A 22,429-nucleotide genomic window follows, 5' to 3' on the forward strand; every position below is an offset into this window, starting at 1 on the left:
AAGATGGGGAGACTGTGGCGTTCAGTTCTGTGTTTGATTATGCGAGGCTGTTTACGTCTGATACTCACTGTGCTTGATTGGTTAAACCTGTGTGTGGACTCATAAAAAAGAGGAACAAAGCTGTACCAAGGCTTGGAAGCTAGAGTTAAAGCATGGAGCAGACATTTTAAAGCACTGCGAATATAACCTGTTACACGTAGAAACTCGTATCATTTCTGCATAGCTCTGAGATATAAAATATATAACAGGGGCCGCTGCCCCCAATTGCTGTGAGCCTTTTTTTATTTTTAAATTCTCTCCAGGCCTCTGAGGGGAGCTCCATTGGGAAGTGTCCTGCCCTTAGCTTTCTGCTGGCTGTCCAGTGCTGTGGACCATCCGATTAGACCTTCTGTGTCTCCGTACCGCCTGCCATCCTTAATGGAGTGGCAAACACAGAGATGGCCTCTTCATTGGCTACCGCCACCCATAAGATTTCGCCAAGGGAGGACGTCAGACACCGACCGAGCCTTGGACCCAGAACGAGTCCCGATGTCAAGCTTCCCAATGCCTGCAGGGGAATTCAGCCCACTGAGGCCGTTCGTAGCTGCTCAATCTTCATCCTGGACAAGGTGAATTGGCTCAGACAAGCCTCGCGATCACCAGCAGGCTGGGCAGGGCCTTTCACTCACAGGAAGACAGGGCTGTTCACACGGCTCCAACTCTCTCATCTACATGATATTTTGAACAAAGATGAGACGAATGCCTTGCCCTATTTCCTGGTGATCCTTGTGCGGGGGCAATTCTAATTTTTTTTTGTTTCCCTCAATTCATTCCTGAGACATTGTTGGCAAAGGCTGGCATTTACTGCCCATCCTGAGATTCCATGAGGACTTAGGGCAGAATTTTCCATCCCTGTTGGCGTGGGCCATCGTGGCGGGCATGAGCGGGCAATATGGCGGAGGTCCAAAAGGTGTTTCGGGAAACTAGTTTGCGATTGTCCGCTCTACCCATCCACGGAGGGCGGGCTACCTTTCCCACCTCCGCACCTCGGGAATGCCGTTTTAATACACCTGCATCTAACTGTAAGCTCTGCTCGGCAGAATCATGCCCCCCACACTGGACCATCCAGACACGTTGGCGTGATTGCATACCCACGTGTTTCACAACTGAACATAGGTGACGTGTACCTGCTGAGCTGCCCGTCACTCGGGACTTCGAGGTTTGTTTGCCCGCCTTGCTTCGGGCAGCACTCGCAGTCATCAGCGCCAGGCTTCACAGGCAGCACCACATCACTTTTAGGGAGTCTCACGGGCAGGTCTCTACCTACCTACAAGGGTGGGGGCGGCTTTTCAACAGCTGCAGGGCGAGGGCTTGCTTGGGGAAGGGGGAGGAGTGGCCTCAGGCAAGGGAAGAGGCTGCAGGCCGAGGGCTGTACTGGGGAAGGTGGGTATCCCAGGCTGTGTGTGTGGGGGGACACATGTTGATCAGTGCAAGTGGCCTCAAGATGGTGAGGGCTGAGGAGGCAGCCTCCAGAGGAGATGAGGCCAGATGGAGATGTGAGGGTGTGTGTGAGAGAGTGAGTGGTGATGTCCCTTGAGCTGGCAGTGAGTGAGATGCCAGTGAATGTGTGACGCCCTTGTGAGTGTGTGAGTTTGGAATGATGAGATGGTTGCCTTACCCTGGCAGCACGGATGAGATTGTTCATCCATTTTCTACACTGGATGATCGACTTCTTGTGTTCAGCATATACACTGACTGCCACCGCCTCCCAAGCCAGAGTAGTGAGACAGTTGGGCCTCCTGTGGCCAGAGCGGGGTTAGAGGGCATCGCGGTGGGCCTCCACGGCGTCCAGAAGGCGTCCCAGGGATGCGTCACTGAATCAGGGGGCTGCACGCCTCTTGGCTTTTGGGGCCATGTCTTCACCGGAGCAGACCTGGGCTGCAGGCATCGAGAAGTGTTAAACTGCAGTTTAAATTCGGCGCCCTGTGTAAGGAAGTGGTGAGGTAACCGCGTGGTGGGCAAGTAGCAGGCTGCCCGCCAGCGAGACGGCGTGCCCCTGTGGCTGTATAATTAATGAGGCAGGGATGGGATGATACGGTGCAAAAACCCGCCATTATGGCCGGCAGGTAAAAAGACATTTTCCCACCCGCTACCGCACTTTGTGCGAATCTGGAACGATCCTGCCCTTAGCGTTGGTGAGCCTTCTTCTTGAAGCATTGAACCTTTGTGGAGGTTTGCTACACCAAGTGGCTCACGTTACAGCGCGGTTAACATTTGAGGTGTAGGACTGGAGTCAAATATAGGCTCAGAGTGGATGAAGGACAGCAGGTTTCCTTCCCCACAGGACACTCAGTGAAACCAGTTGGGGTTTTTATGACAACCCCACAGCTTCACCATCACTTGTACCAAAAGCAGCTTTTTATTTACATGAAAAGAAATTGAATTCAACTTTTCAAGCTGTTGTGGGATTTGAACCCATGTTTTCTGGATTATTCATCCAATGCGCCCAACGGACCATGAAATCCACAAGAGGCACATCTGACAAGTCGCTTGCGCCTTGCTATAAACCTGTCACCAGCTGAAGCTGTCAGCAAGCGAGCGTCTCCTCTCAGTTGGGGTCCTGTGGCGTGGTTCAGGGATTGGACACTTGGTGAATGCTTCCAAGCATTCGAGGCTGTCTGATCCAGCTGCTAAGTTCTTGCACTGCCTTTCAGAGAGCGAGACTTGTTTCAGCAAAAGCTGCCTGAGTCTACGACAGCGCAGCCACCAACAGCACTCAGATAGCCCTGAGCCTTTCCCTGCCATGATAATCTGACAACTTTAATCAATAACTCCGAGCTTAGAAGTCTGCATCTGTCAAAATGAAGATATCTGCGGGACTGACAGTCAGCCTGGTTTCTGTTGCTAGTTCGGTGTTGAGGTTATTGGTACACCTGCTGGGGGAAGATTAACACTGTGTGCCTCCATTAATACTACAATGCGTGGCAATTAATTTGACCGCGCTACACAGTTTAAAGCACATGTGGAGTTCAAGACCCAGGAATCAGCAGCCATGTTCCTTGTGTCAAATCCTGCACTTGTTTTGCATTGGTCTTCATTTCTTTCTTTGGCCTTAAAGGGGCACCGTCGCTGCGGAAATGCCATTATCTTTCCCCACTGGGTCAGCCTTGCGTCAGCGTGTAACCCATTCGCCTCTGAGTCATACGTTTGAGGGCTCGAGCCTCACTCCAGAGACAGTATCATGTCTGGCACTCCAGTGCAGTACTGGGGGAGTGCTGCGCTGTCAGGGATGCCGTCTTTCGGATGAGCCATTAAAGCGTCTGCCCCCTCAGGTGGATGTAGAAGATTCCAAGGCACTATTTTCGAAGGACAGCAGGGTGCCCTTAGCCAACACCATTCAAGGCAGATGATCTATTCACTGTAACATTGTTGTTTGTGGGAGCTTGCTGTGCAAATTGCTCAGCTTGCCCACATTACAACAGTGACTACACTTCACAAGTTCTTAATTTGTTGTTAAGCTCTTTGGGATGCCCTGAGGTGTTGAAAGGTTCTATATAAATGCAAATCTTTCTTCTTTTTTATCCTCCCCCGCCTCCCCAACTCAGGACATTGCAGCATTGCAACGGTACAATACGATTAACATCATCCCAAATGAATTAATAATCCTACTTAAGAAGCCTACAAAGAAACGGATTTTGAAAAAAATGTTAGCACAGCACAGCATAAGGGGAGATGGTGGAGTACTAGTATTGTCACTGGATTAGTAATCGAGAGGCCAAGGCTATTGCCATCGGGATATAGGTTCAAATCCCACCACAGCAGCTGGTGGAATCTAAATTTAATCAATAAAACCACTGGTGACCATGAAGATATTATTAACTGTTGTAAAAACTCATCTAGTTCATTAATGCACTTCATGGAAGGAGATCTTCCTTCCTTGCCTGGCCTACTTGTGACGCCAGACCTGCATTAATGTGGTTGACTCTCCACTGCCTGCAAGCCAATCAGTTCAAGAACTATTAGGGATGGGCAACAAATGCTGGCCTTGCCAGTGATGCGCACATCCCAAGAACAAATAAAGGAAGAAAAGAAGACCATTCAGCCCATTGTGTCTGTGCCAGCTACTTCAAAGAACAATCCAGTTAGTCTAACTCAGCTGTGCTTTCCATACATTACTAATCTTTTTCTCCTTAAATACTTCTCAATTTTTGGAGGTTACTATTGAATACGTGTCACCTGCCCTGTCAGGCAGTGCATTCCAAATCCTAATCACTCGTTGTGTAGATAAGATTCGTTTTATATTGCCCCCCTCGTTCCTTTGCCTTAATTTTGTGCCCTCTGGATATTGACCCTTCATCCATCGGAAAAGGTTTCTCTTTGTTCACTCAATGTAAACACTTCATGATCTTAAACACTTCTGTCAAATCTTATCTTCACCCTGCCTGCGCCGATAAGAACAACTCCAGCTTTTCCAGTCTAACCGCGTACAGTAATTCCTGGAACCATTCAGCAGCAAGTTCTCACACACACACACACACAGACACACACACACACACACAGACACACATACGCACATACACCCACACACACACACACACACACACCCCAACAGCAGCAGCAAGTTAACATTGTACAGCAAGACCATGTTCTCCTCATTTTTCTATATACCACTGTTTTGCTTTTTTTTGTTAAGTAACCTAATAGTCGTTTGATAGTACAGAAAAGAGGCATGCTTAAGCTGAAAAAAGAGACATGTCTAAGATTTTCATCTTGCACTCATCAAGGACACACGCAAGAATACCAATATAAGGGGAAAACAACAATTTATACTGTATGTGAAGAGAGTGCCGAATGGTTGGCAATTGGCATTGCTATGGAGAATGCACCACTTATTGGTGACTGACAGTTAACTGCCAAGCAATTTAAACCAGGCAGCTTGACTCTGATTGGTCAAGGCATTGCCCTAGGGAATGAGGCAGCGAATGGCTGTCACTTATTTTGTTTAGCTGAAACAGGCGCGATATGTGTAGATGATCTTTGGGGTCTGCAAAGAACAGGGCCCTGTGTATTAATAGATGCAGCTGCCAGGACACGTAAATGTGCCTCACTGTGAGCCCGACTGACAATCTTAAATTGGTTGTCAGCGTAATTCTTAGCACACCGAGGATTATTTAGCAAGTGTTGGTCCAATCGCGGAATCGAACAAATGTTCGACACTGTGTTTTGAGTTTTGCGAGAATGGGCTGGTTGGGTACGGTTTGTACCCTGCCCTTTGTAAATAGCGGCTGGGACATGCTGTTTGATATGATCCACCAGCCTTTGGGACATACGGCCTACACACCTAGCATCACACTGGCACTGAAATTCATATACCACATTTCTCATTCGTGTGATTGGCAGAACTTTTTTTTGGCTTGAGGGCAGCTTCGTGTTAGTGGCGAATTCCATTCGTGTTGCTACAAAAAGCTTAGACATGCCTCTTTTCTCAGCAATACTTAAGTAGCCTAAGTTGAGTATCCCTTTATCTCCTTTAAAACACCACCTTTTATTAACTAGCCCCAGTTTTCTCATTAACTAGCTCCAGTCCTTCTTTTAATAAAATGTGAACCTAACTGGTTTTATAACCCCATTGTTTTTTCAATAGCTCCAATTGTTTTAATAGCCCATTTATTATTTTAAGCACTTTTTTAAAAGCCACATGGTTTATAATAGTCCCAGTTGTTTTCTTTTTAATTTAAATAACCCAGGTTTTTTTTAAATATCTCCAGTTGTTCTTTTTAAAAGCCTCAATGTTTTCTAATCATCCCAATTGTGTTTTTTTAATAGTCTATTTTTTTTATTTTCCATTAACCTTAGTCATTTTTCGAAAGTCACAGCTTTTGTTTCGATAACTTTAGTTGTTTGTTGTAAACTCCACACTCCAGTGTGGAACTGAAACATGAAGTGTTTAGATAGAGTGAATAGTATCGCAGTATCTTTACAGTGCAGAAGGAGGCCATTCTGCCCACTTAGTCTGCACTGGCTCTCTGAAAGAGCATCCCATCTAGCCCCACCACCACCCCCACCCCCCCCCCCCCCCCCGCCTTATCCCCATAACCTTGCACATTTCTCTCTTTTCAGGTAGCAATCCAATTTCCTGTTGAATACCTCGATGAAACCTGCTTCCACTACCAGTCCAGGAAGCTTGTTCCAGACTCCAACCACCCTCCGCATGGAAAAAATTTCCCTCTCGTCAGATTTACTCCTTTTGCCATTTACTTTGAATCTGTACCCTCTAGTTCTTGATGTTGTCTTGAGTTGGAACTGTTTCTCACTATTTACCTTGTCCATACCCCTTGGAATCTTGAATACCTCTATCAAGTCTCCTCTCAGCCTTCTTTTCTCCAAGGAAAACAATCCCAATCTCTCCAATCTATTCGCATAGCTACAGTTCTTCATCCCGGGAATGATTCTTGTGAATCTCCTCCGTACTCTCTCCAATGCCTTCACATCATTCCTCAAGTACGGCACCCAGAACTGGATGCAGCGCTCCAGATGAGGCCTAACTAGTGTCTTACACAAGTTCAACATGATCTCCGTACTCTTGTATGCAATGCCCCTATTAATAAAGCCTAAGATACTATATGCTTTATTAACTGCTCTCTCAACATGCCCTGTCATCTTCAATGACCTATGTACATATACACTGTGGTCCCTCTGTTCCTGCACCTCCTTTAGAGGCTCTCCCTTTATTTTATACTGTCTCACCATATCTTTCCTGCCAAAACGAATCACCCCACACTTCTCTGCATTGAACTTCATCTGCCACTTGTCTGCCTAATCCACCAACATGTCCATGTCCTTTTGAAGTTCAAGGCTATCCCCATCACAGTTGACAACATTTCTAATCTTTGTATCATCTGCAAATTTTGAAATCTTGCCCTGCACACCACAGTCTCGGCCATTAATATATAATCAGGAAGAGCAAGGGTCCCAACATTGACCCCTGAGGAACTCCACTACAAACCTTCTTCCAATCTGAAAAATAACCATTTATCACTACTCTCTGTTTCCTGTCACTCAGCCAATTTTTTATCCAAGTGTCTACTTTCCCTTTCTATTCCATGAGCTAGAATTTCGCTCACAAGTCTGTTGTGTGGCACTGTATCAAATGCCTTTCGGAAATCCATATACATCACATCAACAGTGTTTCCCTTATCAAGCTTTTTGTTACCTCCTCAAAAAATTTCAGCAAGTTAGTTATACATCATTTTCCCTTAATGAATCCTTGCTGGCTTTCCTTAATTACCCTGCACTTGTCTAAGTGATTATTGATTTTATCCCGTATTATAGTTTCCAGAAGTTTCCCTGCGACTGAGGTCAAACTGACTTGCCCATAGCTGCCAGCTTTATCCTTACACCCCTTTTTGAACAAAGGTGTAACATTCACAGTTCTCTAGTCCTCTGGCACCTTCCCTGTGCCTATGGAAGATTAGAAGAGTATCACTAGATTTATCACTGCAATTTCCACTCTCACTTCCCATAGTACCCTTGGATGCATCTCATCTGGCCCTGGTACCTTATCTATTTTAAGTAAAGATAGCCTTTACAACACCTCCTCCTTCTCGAGTGTAAAACCTTCTAGTGTACCAGTTACCCCATCTCTCACCTCGACCTGGGTAGCAAGTTCTTCCTTTGTTAAGGCTGTGGTGGCTGTCACTTTAAGATCCACCTGATAGTCTTTTTTCAGGCCAGATTTAAAAGTTTAGACAGCTCTCGTGACTAAGCCGTTTGATGCTGGGCGGTAGGGCATTGTCTTTATGTGTTTTATACCATTCAGAGTGGTGAAGATTGGAAGCTCCGTACTCGTGAATGCTGCTCCGTTATCGGACATGATCACTTCAGGCAAACCATGAGGTGCAAAACAATGTCGCAGCTTTTCGATGGTCGCCATTGATGTCAGTGTCTTCGCCTCAAAAATTTTTATCCACTCAGAATGCGCGTCAATCACAAGGAGAAACATCGCACCCTTAAATGGCCCCACATAATCGACATGGGTTGGCCAGGCCATTCCCAAGGGTGCAGTGGGTCTGTGACTGGCAGGTTTTGCTGCACCTGGCACTGTTGGCAATGCCTTACCAGGTTTTCAGTATCAGTGTCAATTCCAGGCCACCGTATATAGCTCCTGGCTAACATTTTCATTTTCGAGATACCAGGTGGGCACTGTATAGCTCCATCAAAAGTAGCTCCCTGTCTGGCACAGGAGTGACCACTCGTGCTCCCCATCGCACAATACCATCTTGACAACTAACTTCACGTTTACCGACGGAGTAGGGTTTCTTATCCTTTGAAGCGGCCTCATTTCCCCATCCCGCAAGGATTTTATCTGGCACTCCGGATAACAGTAGATTCCAACTAGTCCAGGTTTTGATTTGTTTCACGCAGCCTGGTAGCGTATCCAAAAAAAAATTAAGGCCAAGACAATTTCTTGAGGAGTAGGCGTACATGTAACACTTTCTCTCATGGGCAGGCGGCTCAGGGCATCCGCATTCGCAATATGTACCCCCTGGTCAGTGTTTGAAGGTATATTCACATGCGGCGAGGGTCAATGCCCACCTCTGAATCCTCACCGAGGATATTGGTGGAATAGCCTTGTTCTCCTTAAAAAGGCCCAACAGTAGCTTGTGGTTTGAAACGATGGCGAAGTGTCTCCCATGTAGATATTGATGGAACCTTTTGACACTGAAAACTGTCGATAGGCCCTCTTTCTCGATTTGTGAATAGCTACTGATAGTGCTCTTGACACACATCTTACCGGTCTTTCTGAGCCGTCAGCCATCTCATGGAACAACACTGCCCCAACGCCTTATGGAGAGGCGTCACATGTCAATATTAGTTCCTTTGATGGGTCTAAGTGTACAAGTAGGCTTGAAGACTACAGAAATTGCGTCACCTTGTTGAAAGCCGTTTCCTGAGGAGTTCCCCAAGACCAGCGGTGGTGTTTCTTTAGTAGGGTGTGTAAGGGGGTCAACACAGTGGATAGATTTGGCAAAAAACCACCCATAATAATTGACTATTCCTAGCAACGACTTAAGTTCAGACACATTCGTGGGGGAAGGCATTTCTTTTATGGCCCCACCTTTCTCCTCAACAGGGTGTAGTCCTTGAGCATTGACCCTGTGTCCCAGGTAAATCACTCCCCGGGATTGAAAAGTGCACTTTTCTTTTTTGAGGCGATCTCCAGCCTCCTGAAACTTTTTTAACACCTTTTCTAAATTTGCCAGATGTTCGGCCTCCGTGGCCCCCGTGATGATTATATCGTCAAGGTGCACCACAGCCCGTGGCAGCTCCTGTAGTAAGCTATCCACGGTGCGTTGGAATATTGCGCGTGCTGTCCAGGCTCCAAAAGGCAGGTGTGGGTACTGAAAAAGCCCTTTGTGGGTGTTTATCCTCAGGAACTGTCATCCAACTCAAGCTGTTGGTAGGCGTGACTCTTGTCCAGCATCGTATATGACTGGTTCCTGGCCAGTTTTGCATAAAGATCTTCGATTCGTGAAGAGGGTACTTGTCCAGCTTTACGGCCTGATTGACGGTTTGTTTGTGATCACCGCAAATCTCGTCGGGCTTCAAGATGGGGATGATGGATACAGTCCATTCCGAAAACTGAACCGGCTGGATAATTCCTAGTTCCTCTAACCTCTTTAGTTCAGCATCCATTTTCTGATGCAGGGCATGTGGTACCAGTCCAGCACTGAAAAATCGGGGAGTGCCTTCCGGATCCACGTAGATTTTGGCTTGTCAGCCCTTAATGTTGCCTAGCTTGTCCAGGAAGACACTGTCATATCTTCTTAACAATTCTGACAATCCCCCTGTCCTCATCTGGAAAATGTCAGCCCAATTTAGCTTTATTTTCTTGAGTCAATCGCAGCCCAGAAGGCTCGGTCCTTCACCCATTGCTACTATGTTAGGCAGCTGGGCAGACTGCTGTCCATAGCTTACTGGTACAATGGCGATACTCCTCACCTTTACTTCTTCTCTGGTGTATGTTTTCAGCTGAGCTGAAGTGCTCTGTAAATTTAAAGGCTGGGCACCCCCCTCTCAAATACAGGAATGTCTGCTCACCCATCACAGTGACTGATGTACCTGTATCTAGTTCCATATTTAGCAGCTTCCCATTTACACAGAGTGTTACAGTGATTGGGTCAACCTTAACATCCTTGAGGTTGAAAAGTGAGTAAATATCAGACTTACTGGTACCCGGGTCTTCTACATTGTGTACTTGTAACATCTTGTTGGATTGGCTATTTGGCTGCCTGGACCGAGCTCTGCACTGTCTCCTCAGGTATCCTTTTTTCCACAATATTGGCACTCAGCCTCCTTAAATCGACAAGATTCAGGAGTGTGGTTACTCCCACATCACTAACATTGGACTTTAGGAATCACTGCCTGCACTTCCATTTGTATTACTCCCATCCCAGTCTATATTTGGATAATTGAAGTCCCCCATTATGATTACTCTATAACTCTTGCACCTCTCCTCAATTTCTTTGCAAATTTGTTTCTCCACATCTCTTCCAATAGTTGGTGGTCTATATACTACACCAATCAATGTTATTGCAACTTTCCCATTCCTTACCTCTAGCCAGAGAGATTCCAACCTTGACGCCTCTGGAACATCCTCTCTCTCCAGCACTGTAATGCCACCTTTAAACAATATTGCCACTCCAGCAGCCCCCACCAACCACACACACTTTTTTCTTCCTTTCCTGTCTCTCCTAAACACCTTGTTCCCAGGAATATTTAATGCCCAGTCCTGCCCTACATTGAGCCAGGTCTCTGTTATGGCAATAATATCATAATTCCACTTGTCAACCTGTGCCTGCAGTTCACCAATCTTATTAACCACACTGTGTGCATTCACATACATGCACATTAGCCTGATTTAGGCTTTTTCACTTCCCCGCTTATTCTGACCCCATCTAGTGGTTTACTATTACCTAATCTAATTCTATCAAACTCTCCAAGTATTCTATCTACCTTGATACCACTCTCTGATATATCCATTATCAGCTGATACTTCTCTACTTCCCACTGCCAGTTTTTCTCCTCTGCACTCTCTGAATTTCCCCCCAGGTGCCCATCCCCCTGCCAATCTAGTCTAATCCCTCCCCAATAGCACTAGCAAATCTCCCCGCGAGGACACTAACCCCAGGCCTGTTAATGTGTAACCCGTCCTTCTTGTACAAACCCTACCTACACGTGGACCAATCCCAATGTCTCAGGAATCTAAAGCCCTCCCTGTTACTCCAATTCTCCAGCCATGTGTTTGACTGTTCAATCTTCCTATTCTTATGTTCGCTAGCATGTGGCGCTGGGAGTAATCCCGAGATTACCGCTCTTGAGGTCCTGCTTTTTAATTCCCTTCCTAAATCCCTAAACTCTGATTTCAGGACCTCATGCCTTTTCCTACCTATATCATCGGTCCCAATGTGGACCATGACCTCTGGCTGTTCACCCTCCCCCAAATAATATCCTGCAGCCGCTCAGTGATATCCTCGACCCTGGCACCAGGGAGGCAACATACCATCTTGGAGTCACGTCTAACAAAGAAGAAACTGTTTCCGATGGTTGAAGGGTCAATAACCAGAGAGCACAAAATTAAGGCAAAGGAACCATAATATAAGAAAAATTTTATCTACACAACAAGTGATTAAGATTTAGAATGTACTGTCTGACAAAGTGGCAGAAACAGGTTCAATAGTAAACTTCAAAAAGCAATTAGAAAGTATTTGAAGGAGAAAAAAGATTCGGAATATATAGAAAGCACAGGCGAGTGGGACTAACTGGATTGTTCTTTGAAAGAGCTGGCACAGACTGAATGGGCTGAATGGTCTTTTTTTCCCCCTTTATTTGTTCTTGGGACGTGGGCATCACTGGCAAGGCCAGCATTTGTTCCTGTTCCTGTTATGGCAAATTGTTTCCAGTGTGTTTTTCACTTGTGCACGTTTATATGTGTTCACCTTGATAACCTTGAGCTCATCCAAGACTCTACTAATCAAAATAAGCCCTCACTATTTAATTTGTTTTTGGTTAATGGGAAGCGCGAGAGAACTTCTTCCGTTTCCTCTTTGAACCAAGTGCCTAGCCGCGATTCCGGAGTGGGGAACATTGTGCAGGCTGCAGGAAAGTCTCTATTCTGCAACTTCAGGACTCCCCTGGTCGTGTAACTCGACATTACCTTCAGAAGGGCTGCCTCTACTGAACCCGTCTCACTTCCTTTAGTTCCAACAGGACCAACCTGGCATGGCTCTTTAGAGTGATTTTTCAAGTGAGGGCAATTTAGATGGAGATGGAACTTGCATTTATATAGTGCCTTTCAATCCCTGAAGGTATCCTGATAACGCTTTATATGCAGTGAAGTATTTTTGAAGTGTAGAGACTGTTGTATTGTAGGGAACACGGCAGCCAACTTTTGTATAGCAAGCACTCACAAACAACAGGGTGATAATTGTTGTAAGGTTGTATGTTGTCTCATGAAGAGGTCTAGAGGCTTGTATGTTTGAACAATAACTGGTTATTAGTAGCTGATAACTATATACATATATATAGGATACAGTCCTGACTAGGTGATATCTTCCTGCCAACTTCTACCAAACTCCCCATTACGCTCTACTGCTCCCATGTGACCCTCTACATCATAATGTGGGTGGTACTCTTTCCCACATTAACCCTTACAGTCCCGAACACCCTAATACTACGCAACCAGATAATCAGGTGAATGTATCATTTAAGTTATAAATATTATCCTGGCATCAGAGAGAACTCCCCTGCTTTTATTTGAATTAGTGCCATGGGATCTTTTACATCCACTAAGAGGACAGAAGTAGTCTAAATTTCTCATCCATAGAACCATAGAAAAGTTACAGCACAGAAGGAGGCCATTCGACCCATCTTGTCCATGCCAGCACGAGGACACCCTGGTGCCCTTTCTAATCCCAACTTCCTACACCCAGCCCATAACCCTGCAGCTTACAGCACTTTAGGTGCAGATCCAGATACTTTTTAAAAGAGTTTTAAGTTCCTGCCTCTACCACCAACTTGGGCAGCGAATTCCAGACACCCACTACCCTCTGTGTAAAAAAGTTCTTCCTCATGTCCCCCCTACACCTTCTGCCACTTATCTTGAATCTATCTCCCTTGGTTCTAGAATTCTCCACCAAGGGAAACAATTTTATCCTGTCCACTCTATCTATTCCCCTCATAATTTTGTACACCTCAATCAAGTCACCTCTCAGCCTTCGTTGTTCTAAGGAAAATAACCCCAACCTATCCAATCATCCGAAAGATGACACAATAGGGTAGCGCTCCCTCAGTACTGCACTTGAGTAACAAACTAGATTTTTGTGTTCAAGTGTCTGGAGTGGGACTTGAACCTCCAACCTCCTGACTCAGATGTGAGAGTGCTGACAGGTAGATGAGGTGGTTAAGAAGGCATACTTTTCTCTATTAGCCAAGGCATTGAATTTAAAGACTAGGGAGGTCATGCTACAACTGCATGAAACATTACTTTGACCACAGCTAGAGTGCTGCACACAGCCCTGGTCATCATATTCCTGGGATTGCACTAGAGAGCGTACAAAGGAGATTTATCAGAATTTGACAGGACTAGAAAATTTTAGCTAGCAGAAAAGCTTAGATAGGCTGGGGCTGTTTCCTTTGGAACAGCAGAGGCCGAGGGGAGATTTAATTGAGGCGTGTAAAATGACGAGGGGCCGAGATAGAGTGGGTAGGAAGGACATTTTCCTCTTAGTAAAAGGTTTAATAATCAAGGGTGTAGATTAAAGTAATTGCCAGAAAGATTACAGGGGAGATGAGGAGAATTTTTTTTCACCCTGAGTGTGGTGGGGGTCTGGAATTCACTGCCTGAAAAGTTGGCAGAGGCACATTTAAAAGATACTTGAACATGCATTCGAAGTGCCCTCATGTACAGGGCTACAGATGAAGATTAGAGTAGCCAGCACTGACACAATGGGTTGAATTACCTCCTTCTATGCCGTATATTTCTATGATTCTATGAGCTATGGCTGCTTTAGTGCTGAGGGAGTTATGCTGATGTTGGTCACGTCCAAACAAGCAGCAATTAAAGGGACTTTAGTCTTTTTATCTTGGTGGCATGCGAGTCCAATTCTCAGAGGTAAAGGGGATAGCTCCGAAGACACAAGGGGGTCTATGTTGTGCTCAGTGGTCCAGCTGTTTTGTGTTTGATTATGTGAGTCTGTTTGCGATTGATGCTCACTGTGCTTGCTTAGTTAAACCTGGGTGTGGGCTCGGAAAAAAGTAAACAAAGCTGTAGAAAGAGCTGGACGTGGTAGACATTTTAAATCACTGCAAACAAAATTCCTACCCGCGTCTAAGCTGGTGTGTCATCTCTGCATAGATCCGAGACGTAAAACATACAACCATCTGATCATGTCAAACCTTCCAGATAAAAAGCTAAAGCTCCACTGTCATACAATGGCATGCTTTGTGGTCACTGGCTGGTGTCCCACACTAAATCCATTCCTTTTTTTTCCTATCCGCAGGCTTCCTAAGCACAGGTGACCAAGCTGCCAAAGGGAATTATGGATTGCTTGACCAAATCCAAGCCTTAAGGTGGATTAGCGAAAACATCGGAGCGTTTGGAGGAGACTCTATGCGGATTACGGTCTTTGGGTCTGGCGCTGGAGCATCCTGTGTCAGCTTGCTAACACTCTCCCACTATTCAGAAGGTAAGAACGGGAGGAAGGATAGGAAGAAAGCAAACTGGCCACAGCTTCCCGCCCATTTATTCAAGGAACCGGATGGCCAGTATGATTGATTTTAGACGATTGCAAAAGGAACTACCGGCCAGGATTTTTGCTCCTGAGACCAGTGCGCAGAGTCAGAAAATCTCCTGGCTCACCACATCCACTTTGGGTAAATGTGCCCCAAATGGCAGGATCTTCGATCCAGGGGAACGGGTGCAGGATAGAGTTGGGCCCACCCTCCGCTTGTCCCACCCTCTGCTTGTCCCTCCCACCCCGAATGTAGATCTGAGGCCGCCAAGTGCCGAGATGGGCTGGTTAAAAGGCCTGCTTTGGACCTCTGGGAGTTCATCCCGGTTGTTTTGTTAAATATTGGGCCCTCTAGGCCTCGCCCCTCATCCCCCTCACCTCTGACCCACTCCCTAATCCCATACCTGCCAACTCATGCCAACCTATGAAATCCCAATCACCCACATGTCCCCTTATAGCTCCTATGTCAACTTAGTGCCAACTCATGCCAACCCACGATCCCCACTCATCACACTTTGCCTTTACACCTTCTATGCCAACTCACCCAGTATCCACTATAGGATGACCTTAGGAGCCATGCTGAAAAGAAATGAAATAAAGTTCCAAATATCTGTTACACACTTCACTTTGTAAAACGTCTCTCTCATTCATGAAAGCCCCTTCAATGCATTTAAATCTCCTCAAGTACTTATTCCTTTATAAAAATAAACATTTGTATTCATAACAGTACATCAAAGGCAGCCAATCCTCTAATAACCTCTTAGAGCTGTCAATCAAACTGAACCCACAGCACCCCCTCACTGTGATAATGATAGGTTGTAAAGTCAAGCAGTAATAATACTGTAATGATAACATTTAAGGTTATATCAACAAACAACTATTGAAACTATCATCAACAAGGCACAAGTCAGGAGTGTGATGGAATACTCTCCACTTACCTAAATAAGTGCAGCTCTAGCAATACTCAAGAAGCTTGACACCATCCAGGACAATGCAGGCACTCCATCCACAAACATTCACCCCCTCCACCACTGACGCACATTGGCAGCAGTGTGTACCATCTACAAGATGCACTGCAGGGACTCACCAAGTCTCCTTAGATAGCACCTTCCAAACCCACAACCACTACTATCTAGAAGGACAAGGGCAGCAGACAGTTGGGAACACCACCACGTGGAAGTTCCCCTCCAAGCCACTCACCATCCTGACTTGGGAATATATCGCCGTTCCTTCACTGTCGCTGGGTCAAAAATCCTGGAGCTCCCTCCCTAACAGCACTGTGGGTGTACCTACACCACAGGGACTGCAGCGGTTCAAGAAGGCAGCTCACTACCACCTTCTCAAGGGCAATTAAGGATGGGCAATAAATGCTGGCCTAGCCAGCATTGCTCACATCCCATGAACAGATTTTCTGCACAGATACAAGCAGCCTGTTTTTTTTAAATTAAAGAGCAGGGGATTAAAATAGCGAGACAGCTTGACAATTACACAGACTTTACCCACCATTGATGTGCATTTCCGTCCACCCTAAAAATCATATAACACACACTGCAGGATAAGGCCCTTTCTCCAGTGAAAATGGGGTCTGTTTGAGCTCAGCACTGAGTTCAACTGTCCCTACAGAGTTGGGCTTTTCCCCCTGTGTGATTCATGCCCCCACCCTGTTCCCCTGCTGGTGAAAATAGGGTTTGTCGGAAATGGGGGCGGCATTTCCCGATCTGGATTCCCAGCACCATTTTGGGTACACCACAGATTTTGCAAGACTCTGCGAAAATGTAGGTCACAAAAAAGCAGAAAACCGCTTTGACTTCTACACTATAGAATGTTTATGCAGCTTTTAAAAAAATTTAGTCTTGGGATGTGGGGTCGCTGACAAAGCCAACATTGATGGCCCAGCCCTCGTGGCTGAGGTGACACTGGCCGTGCCTCTTTGAGATGCAACAGGATTGAATTGCCTAACCAGCATTGAAGGCACAAGGAATTATGAACTATCACCCACCCAGTACATGCCACCTCCTCAGTCCGCCGTTAGCATCCATCACGGTTGGAGTTAAGGCTTCAATGAAGATCAAATTAAACATAAGAAGGTAAATTTCACGTGGTTCAATAATCCTCTATTCCATTCCACCCCACAAGTAATGGGTCATCCAAGGGTCTCGTAAGGCTTCCAATGTGAAAGATGAAAAGATCAAATTCTCCTTTAAAAATTGGATGCTCTGGCTCTTGGGGAAAAGCAAATGATGTGTCTTTGAGATCAATCCTGAAATCTGCAGAATTGGATCCAATTTTTTTTTTAAAAAGCCACAACTTGCACTTATATAGCACCTATAACATAATAAAATATCCCAAGGTGCTCTACAGGAACGTCAGCCAACATAATTTGATACCAAGCCACCTAAGAAGACACTAAGCCAGGCAACCAGAATCTTGCTTAAAGAAAGAGATTTTAAGGTGTGTCTCAAAGGAAGAAAGAGATGGAGAACTAAGGGCCTTGGCAGCTGAAGGCAGTCGTGGAATGAGGAGGCCGGAACTGGCAGAATGCAGAGATAGGGAGGGGTGGGGTTGAGGAGAGATTCGAAAACCTGGGTAAGAATTTTAAACTCCAAGGTGTTGCTTGACCAGAAGGCACTGTAGGTCAGCGAGCACGGAGGGGTTTGGGTGACTTGGACCTTAGTGCATGTTCAGATACGGGCAGCGGAATTCTGAATGTCCTCATGTTATGGTGGGTAGAATGTGGGAGGTCAGCCAGGAATGTGTTGGAACAGTCAAGTTCACAGTTAACAAAGTTGGAGGAAAGAAACCCATTATGGTCCAATGTGGGTTACATAATCAGGGCTGTCATTTGCTTGAGAAGGTGAAGCTGTCTATCCTGTGGGGACATAGGAACATAGGAAAACATACGATCAGAAAACAATCCACAGCCTATCCTGAGAATTAATCTTCAATCACCCACTCCCTTACATATTTATCCAATTCTCCTTAAATATAATTCCCAATGTAATATGCCTCATTGTTATGTGAGCGTTTCCTGTCAGCTTGATGGATAGTGTCAGCCCTTTTAAACTTTGGTCCACTTATTTTCATCGTCCTTTAGGGGATATCCATTTGGTCAAAATGTCCTTTTGCCAGGTGCCATTTGTGAATATTGGAACTCACCAAAGGACCTTTGAAACACTCAAGCAGAGATACTTAACTCAATCCTAAAGATCACTGGACAGAATTTTCCAATTACTTATGCTGCTGCCTCCAATGTCTGGATGATTCCCAAGAAGTTGGGGTGAGAATTTTTTTAAATCCTTTCACAGGATGTGGGCTTTACTGGCTGGGCCAGCATTTATTGCCCATCACTGGTTGCCCTTGAGAAGGCGGTGGTGAGCTGTCTCCTTGAACCGCTTTGTAAACTATTCCAGCCCTACAACCCTCCAATGATCCCTGTGCCCCTCCAATTCTGCCCTCATGTGCGTTTCTGATTTTCATTGCCCCACAGCTGAAGGCCATGCCCATGCCTTAAAATCTATAAAACGAGTGGGGTAGATGTTCCTTTTCAGCACTCATGTGATCCTAGGTGTAGGGGAGCATTGGAGAGGAGGGGGGGGGAACGGGGTGTGGAGGAATGGACTCTCAGCCTACGCCTTTGTACCCAGCCCTGGGAACCCAAGTATGGAACCTGTTCTCCTGAGAAAGCTCCAATCAAATGCAATTCAGCAATGACTCAGTGGGTAGCAGTCTTGTTTCTCAGTCAGTTGGGTTATGAGTTCAAGTACCATTCCAAAGATTCGAACACAAATCTAGATTGACACTCCTGTGCAATACTGAGGGAGTGCTGCACTGCTGCAAATGCTATATTTCATGTGAGATGTTAAACCCCGAGGCCCTGTCTGCCCTCCCTGGTGATGTAAAAATGTCCCATGGCACTATGTGGATGAACAGCACACTAGTTCTCCTCTGCCGATATTTATCCCTCAATCAACATTAAAAAAAAAACAGATTACCCAGTCGCCTGTCTCATTGTTGTTTGTGGGATCTTGCTGTGCACAAATTGGATGTAGCATTTCCTGGATGACAAAAGTGACTGCACTTCACTGGCTGTAAGGTGCGTTGGGATGTCACGAATGCCCTTAGGTTTGCCATCTCACTTGCACAAGTGTGCCTTCAACAGTGTAGCACTTCCTTCACTGTTCAGCTTAGATTGTGCTCAAGTGCCTTGGCTGAGACTTGGACCCGCACCCTTCTGGCTCGGAGTAAAGACTGCTACCCGACGAACCAAAGCTGACACCTTAGACAGCACGGTAGGTTATGACAAATCATTGCATGTGCAGCCTGGGCCATTTCTATATGAGTAGCTGAGTGGTGCCTGCGGCTGATGAGATTGCATGGGTTTCTCAATTAGGTTGATGGATGTCAACAGTGGATTTTTGATCCCATCATTGGCACAGTCAGCAAGCCCAATGAGCGAAGGAGATAAAAGAAATATCCATTGCTGCTCCAGGGAAAAAGCACAGGAACGAGTGTGACATCAATTGTCGAACTCAGCAAGCTTCACTCAGCGATTGATTGCGAATCTTTTGTGGAATAAAGCAATAGATGCCTCAGACGCGGCTTGCCAAGTTCAACAATTTTTTTTTTAATGATTTATAATTTCCAGCAATGTATTTTTGTGCTTTGAGTTGACAGACTTCAGTGCTGAGTAATGCGATTTCTTTTCCCATCTTATTCTTGCTGTCAGTAACAGCACCAGAGGCTGCCAGGTTTTTTTTTCAGTCTTGGCCAGAGATTCACTAACCCTCCATGTCCATAACCTCGGAACAACGCCTTATGGCTCCTACGCCAATCATCCTGCCAACTGTGATGCTAATCAGTGCCTGGTTCTAAGGGTACACAAGGGTATGGAGGCATGGCAGGTGGCTGCAGTTAGGATACAGGTCAGGCATGGTCTCATCGACTGGCGGAGCAGGCTTGCAGGGCTAACTCCTGTCCCTGCGTTATGTACTGTTTTATTCCATACCCTTTCATTTTATTCATTCTCAGTGTTGCTGGGCGTTGTTGGCAAGGCTGGCATTTGTTGCCCGCCCAAATGTGCCTCGAGGAGGTGGTGCTCAATCTCCTTCTCGATCCACCAACAGCCCATGTACTGAAGGGCTTCATAGGACATTAATGCTGAGCTGAGTGGCTTGCTAGAATCCAACACCCACCGCCTGTAGTTATTTAACACCTTTGATGTAGCAAATCATGTCAAGGCACTTCACGAGTTGTGTCATCAATAAAAACCTGACACCGAGCCACAGAGTGAGATACGAGCACAGATGACCAAAAGCTTAGACCAAGAGGTAGTTTGAAGGAGTGTTTTATAGGAAAGGAGAGAGGCGGAGAGTTTAGAGAGGGAATTCCAGAGCTTAAGGCCAAGACAGCCAATGGCAAAGTGATTAAAATTGGAGATGCATAGGAGGCCAGACTCGGAGGAGATTAGAGATCTCAGAGGGCGTTCAGGCTGGAGGAGATTATAGAGATAGGGAGGGGGCGAGGCCTTGGAGAGGTTTGAAAACAAGATGAACATTTTAAAATTGAAGCGGTGCCCATCTGGGATCCAGTGTAGGGATGATAGGTGAATGGGACTTTGTTTGAGATAGGATGCAGGCAGCAAAGTTCTGGGCGAAATGTATGGAGGGTGAAAAGTGGGAAGCCAGCCAGGAGAGACTTGGAATAGTTGAGCCCTGACGTAGTTTAGGATTAGAAATTCCTTTTCAGTGCCAGGGCGCAAGGTGCTGCCAGGGCAGTCATCTTCACCGTAAGGTCAACTGTCAGCTGCTCATGATTCATTTATTTGACAGGCCAGGGCTGGGAGCAGCCGATGTCCAATTTCGTGATGATGAGGTCCTGTGTCCACCAAGATCATGCACCCCTTGGCACTGGAGAAGTGTATTCATCTCAAATTGGTACGTGGGGCAGAATTCACCTGTATCACTGGGTGATGGCGATACCTCCACAAGCAGGTGGTTTCCCCCAACTCCCTAGAGCCATGACTTTGTATGGTCACTGCTGGCATCAGTCGTTGAGCAGTAATGCCATTTTAAACAACAGTGAAATGGCTGTGATGAAAGCAGACTGCTGGAAAAGTGAAACAGAAACAGAAATTGCTGGTCAGGCAGCACCCTCAGAGAGAAAAAAACCAAGTTAGCATTTTGGTTCGATGAACTTTCGTCGGAACTGGGAGATGTTAGAGCAGCACAACTTATTAACAAGTCAGGAGCCATGGAAAGGTGGTCAGTGAAAGAATAAAAAGAGATGCTTGACCCTTTTCGTTCTGCTCCCTTCTTTTTCCCCTTTCTTTGTACTTTGTGTTGTATATTTAAATTTTAGATCGATGCAGGGATGGCACTAGTTTCTATGTGTGTAACAGGGCTTTTATTTACAATGCTTTAAAATGTCTGCTCCATGTTTCAGCTCTGGCTTCCAGCTCTTTCTACAGTTTGTTTCTTTCCCTGAGTCCACACCCAGGCTTAACCAATCAAGCCCAGTCAGCATCAATAGTAAACAGATGCACATAATCAAATACAGAACAGTTGAACACTACACCTGACCTAAAAGCAGGCTATCTCTAACAACTTCCAGTTCTGATGAAATAGTAACTCCATTTCTCTCTCCCCCCACTGTAAATTGCACTGCCTGAAAGAATGGTGAAAACTGATTCAACAGGAATGTTCAAAGGGAATTGTATAAACATACAGGGATATTAGAAAAGAGCAAGGGAGTGGGACTCATTAAATAACTCTACCAGAGAGTTGGCACAGGCACAATGGGCTGAATGGCCTTCTTCTACATGTATCATCTTATGATCCTATATCCCTTTATTTTCAGGTGGCTGCACACTTCATCAATAATTCTGTAGTTTATCTTAAAAGTCATCTAATCCTTGATGGACATTTTGTGACGATGGAAGCCCCTTGATTATTAGGCTTAGGATGTAGGCTATCCCTGCAAGCTCCTTCCCCCCACCCCCTCCCGCCACCCCTCTCCCTCCAACCCCCCCCACCTCACCCACTCCGACTCCATTAAGACCACAATGTGCATTCCTCCCATTTCATTTCGCTGACTTCCTCAGCCCCCGTGACCCGGGACCGGGGAGTAAACCTGCGGCCGCGCACAGTGCCCAGCACTCACTTCTGGCAGCAAGAGCGCCTCGGAGAACACAGTGCCCCTCTCTCTTTTTCAATTCAGCAACAAATTATGCTGCATAGGCATCTCACTGTTCCCCTTGGACTGCGATTGAATGGACGGAACAGCACTGAATGCCAGCTTGACGGACCGAACCCTCCTTGTTGGCTCCGAGCGCTTGTTTGAAGATTTTTTTTTTTAAATCCAATACTTCATTCCCACTGTATACTCCCCCAGTGTTTTCTCTGGCAGTGCTGTGCTCTAAGAATGAAGTCTGTTCTCAGTTTGAATTCCTTTCTTCGCAAGTGACATGGCTTGAGTAGAGTGAACAAAGACTGTTCAGTCATCTATTCATGACTTAGTAATGTGGCCTATCACACTGAGCAGTACATAGATGCTTTTGTGCCGAATTTCCCAAATAATGCCCTGAATTATGAAATCTGTGGGGCCTTATGTAATGATCTAAGCAGTGCCTATCATTTCTCCTCCTTGAAAGGCCAAATCGC

General features: G+C 45.8%; 1 protein-coding gene across 1 annotated transcript in view; it reads left to right on the top strand.

Moving 5' to 3' along the window:
• nlgn4xa (neuroligin 4 X-linked a) overlaps positions 1 to 22,429 on the top strand; it is a 236,486-nt gene that overhangs the window by 192,513 nt on the left and 21,544 nt on the right. The window contains exon 3 of the mRNA XM_078545058.1: positions 14,541 to 14,726. Coding sequence (XP_078401184.1) covers positions 14,541 to 14,726 — 186 coding nt within the window. The remainder of the gene's footprint in view (positions 1 to 14,540; positions 14,727 to 22,429) is intronic.

This window comes from Cetorhinus maximus, chromosome 7 (genome assembly GCF_964194155.1).
Source record: "Cetorhinus maximus chromosome 7, sCetMax3.hap1.1, whole genome shotgun sequence".
Taxonomy (NCBI): Eukaryota; Metazoa; Chordata; class Chondrichthyes; order Lamniformes; family Cetorhinidae; genus Cetorhinus; species Cetorhinus maximus.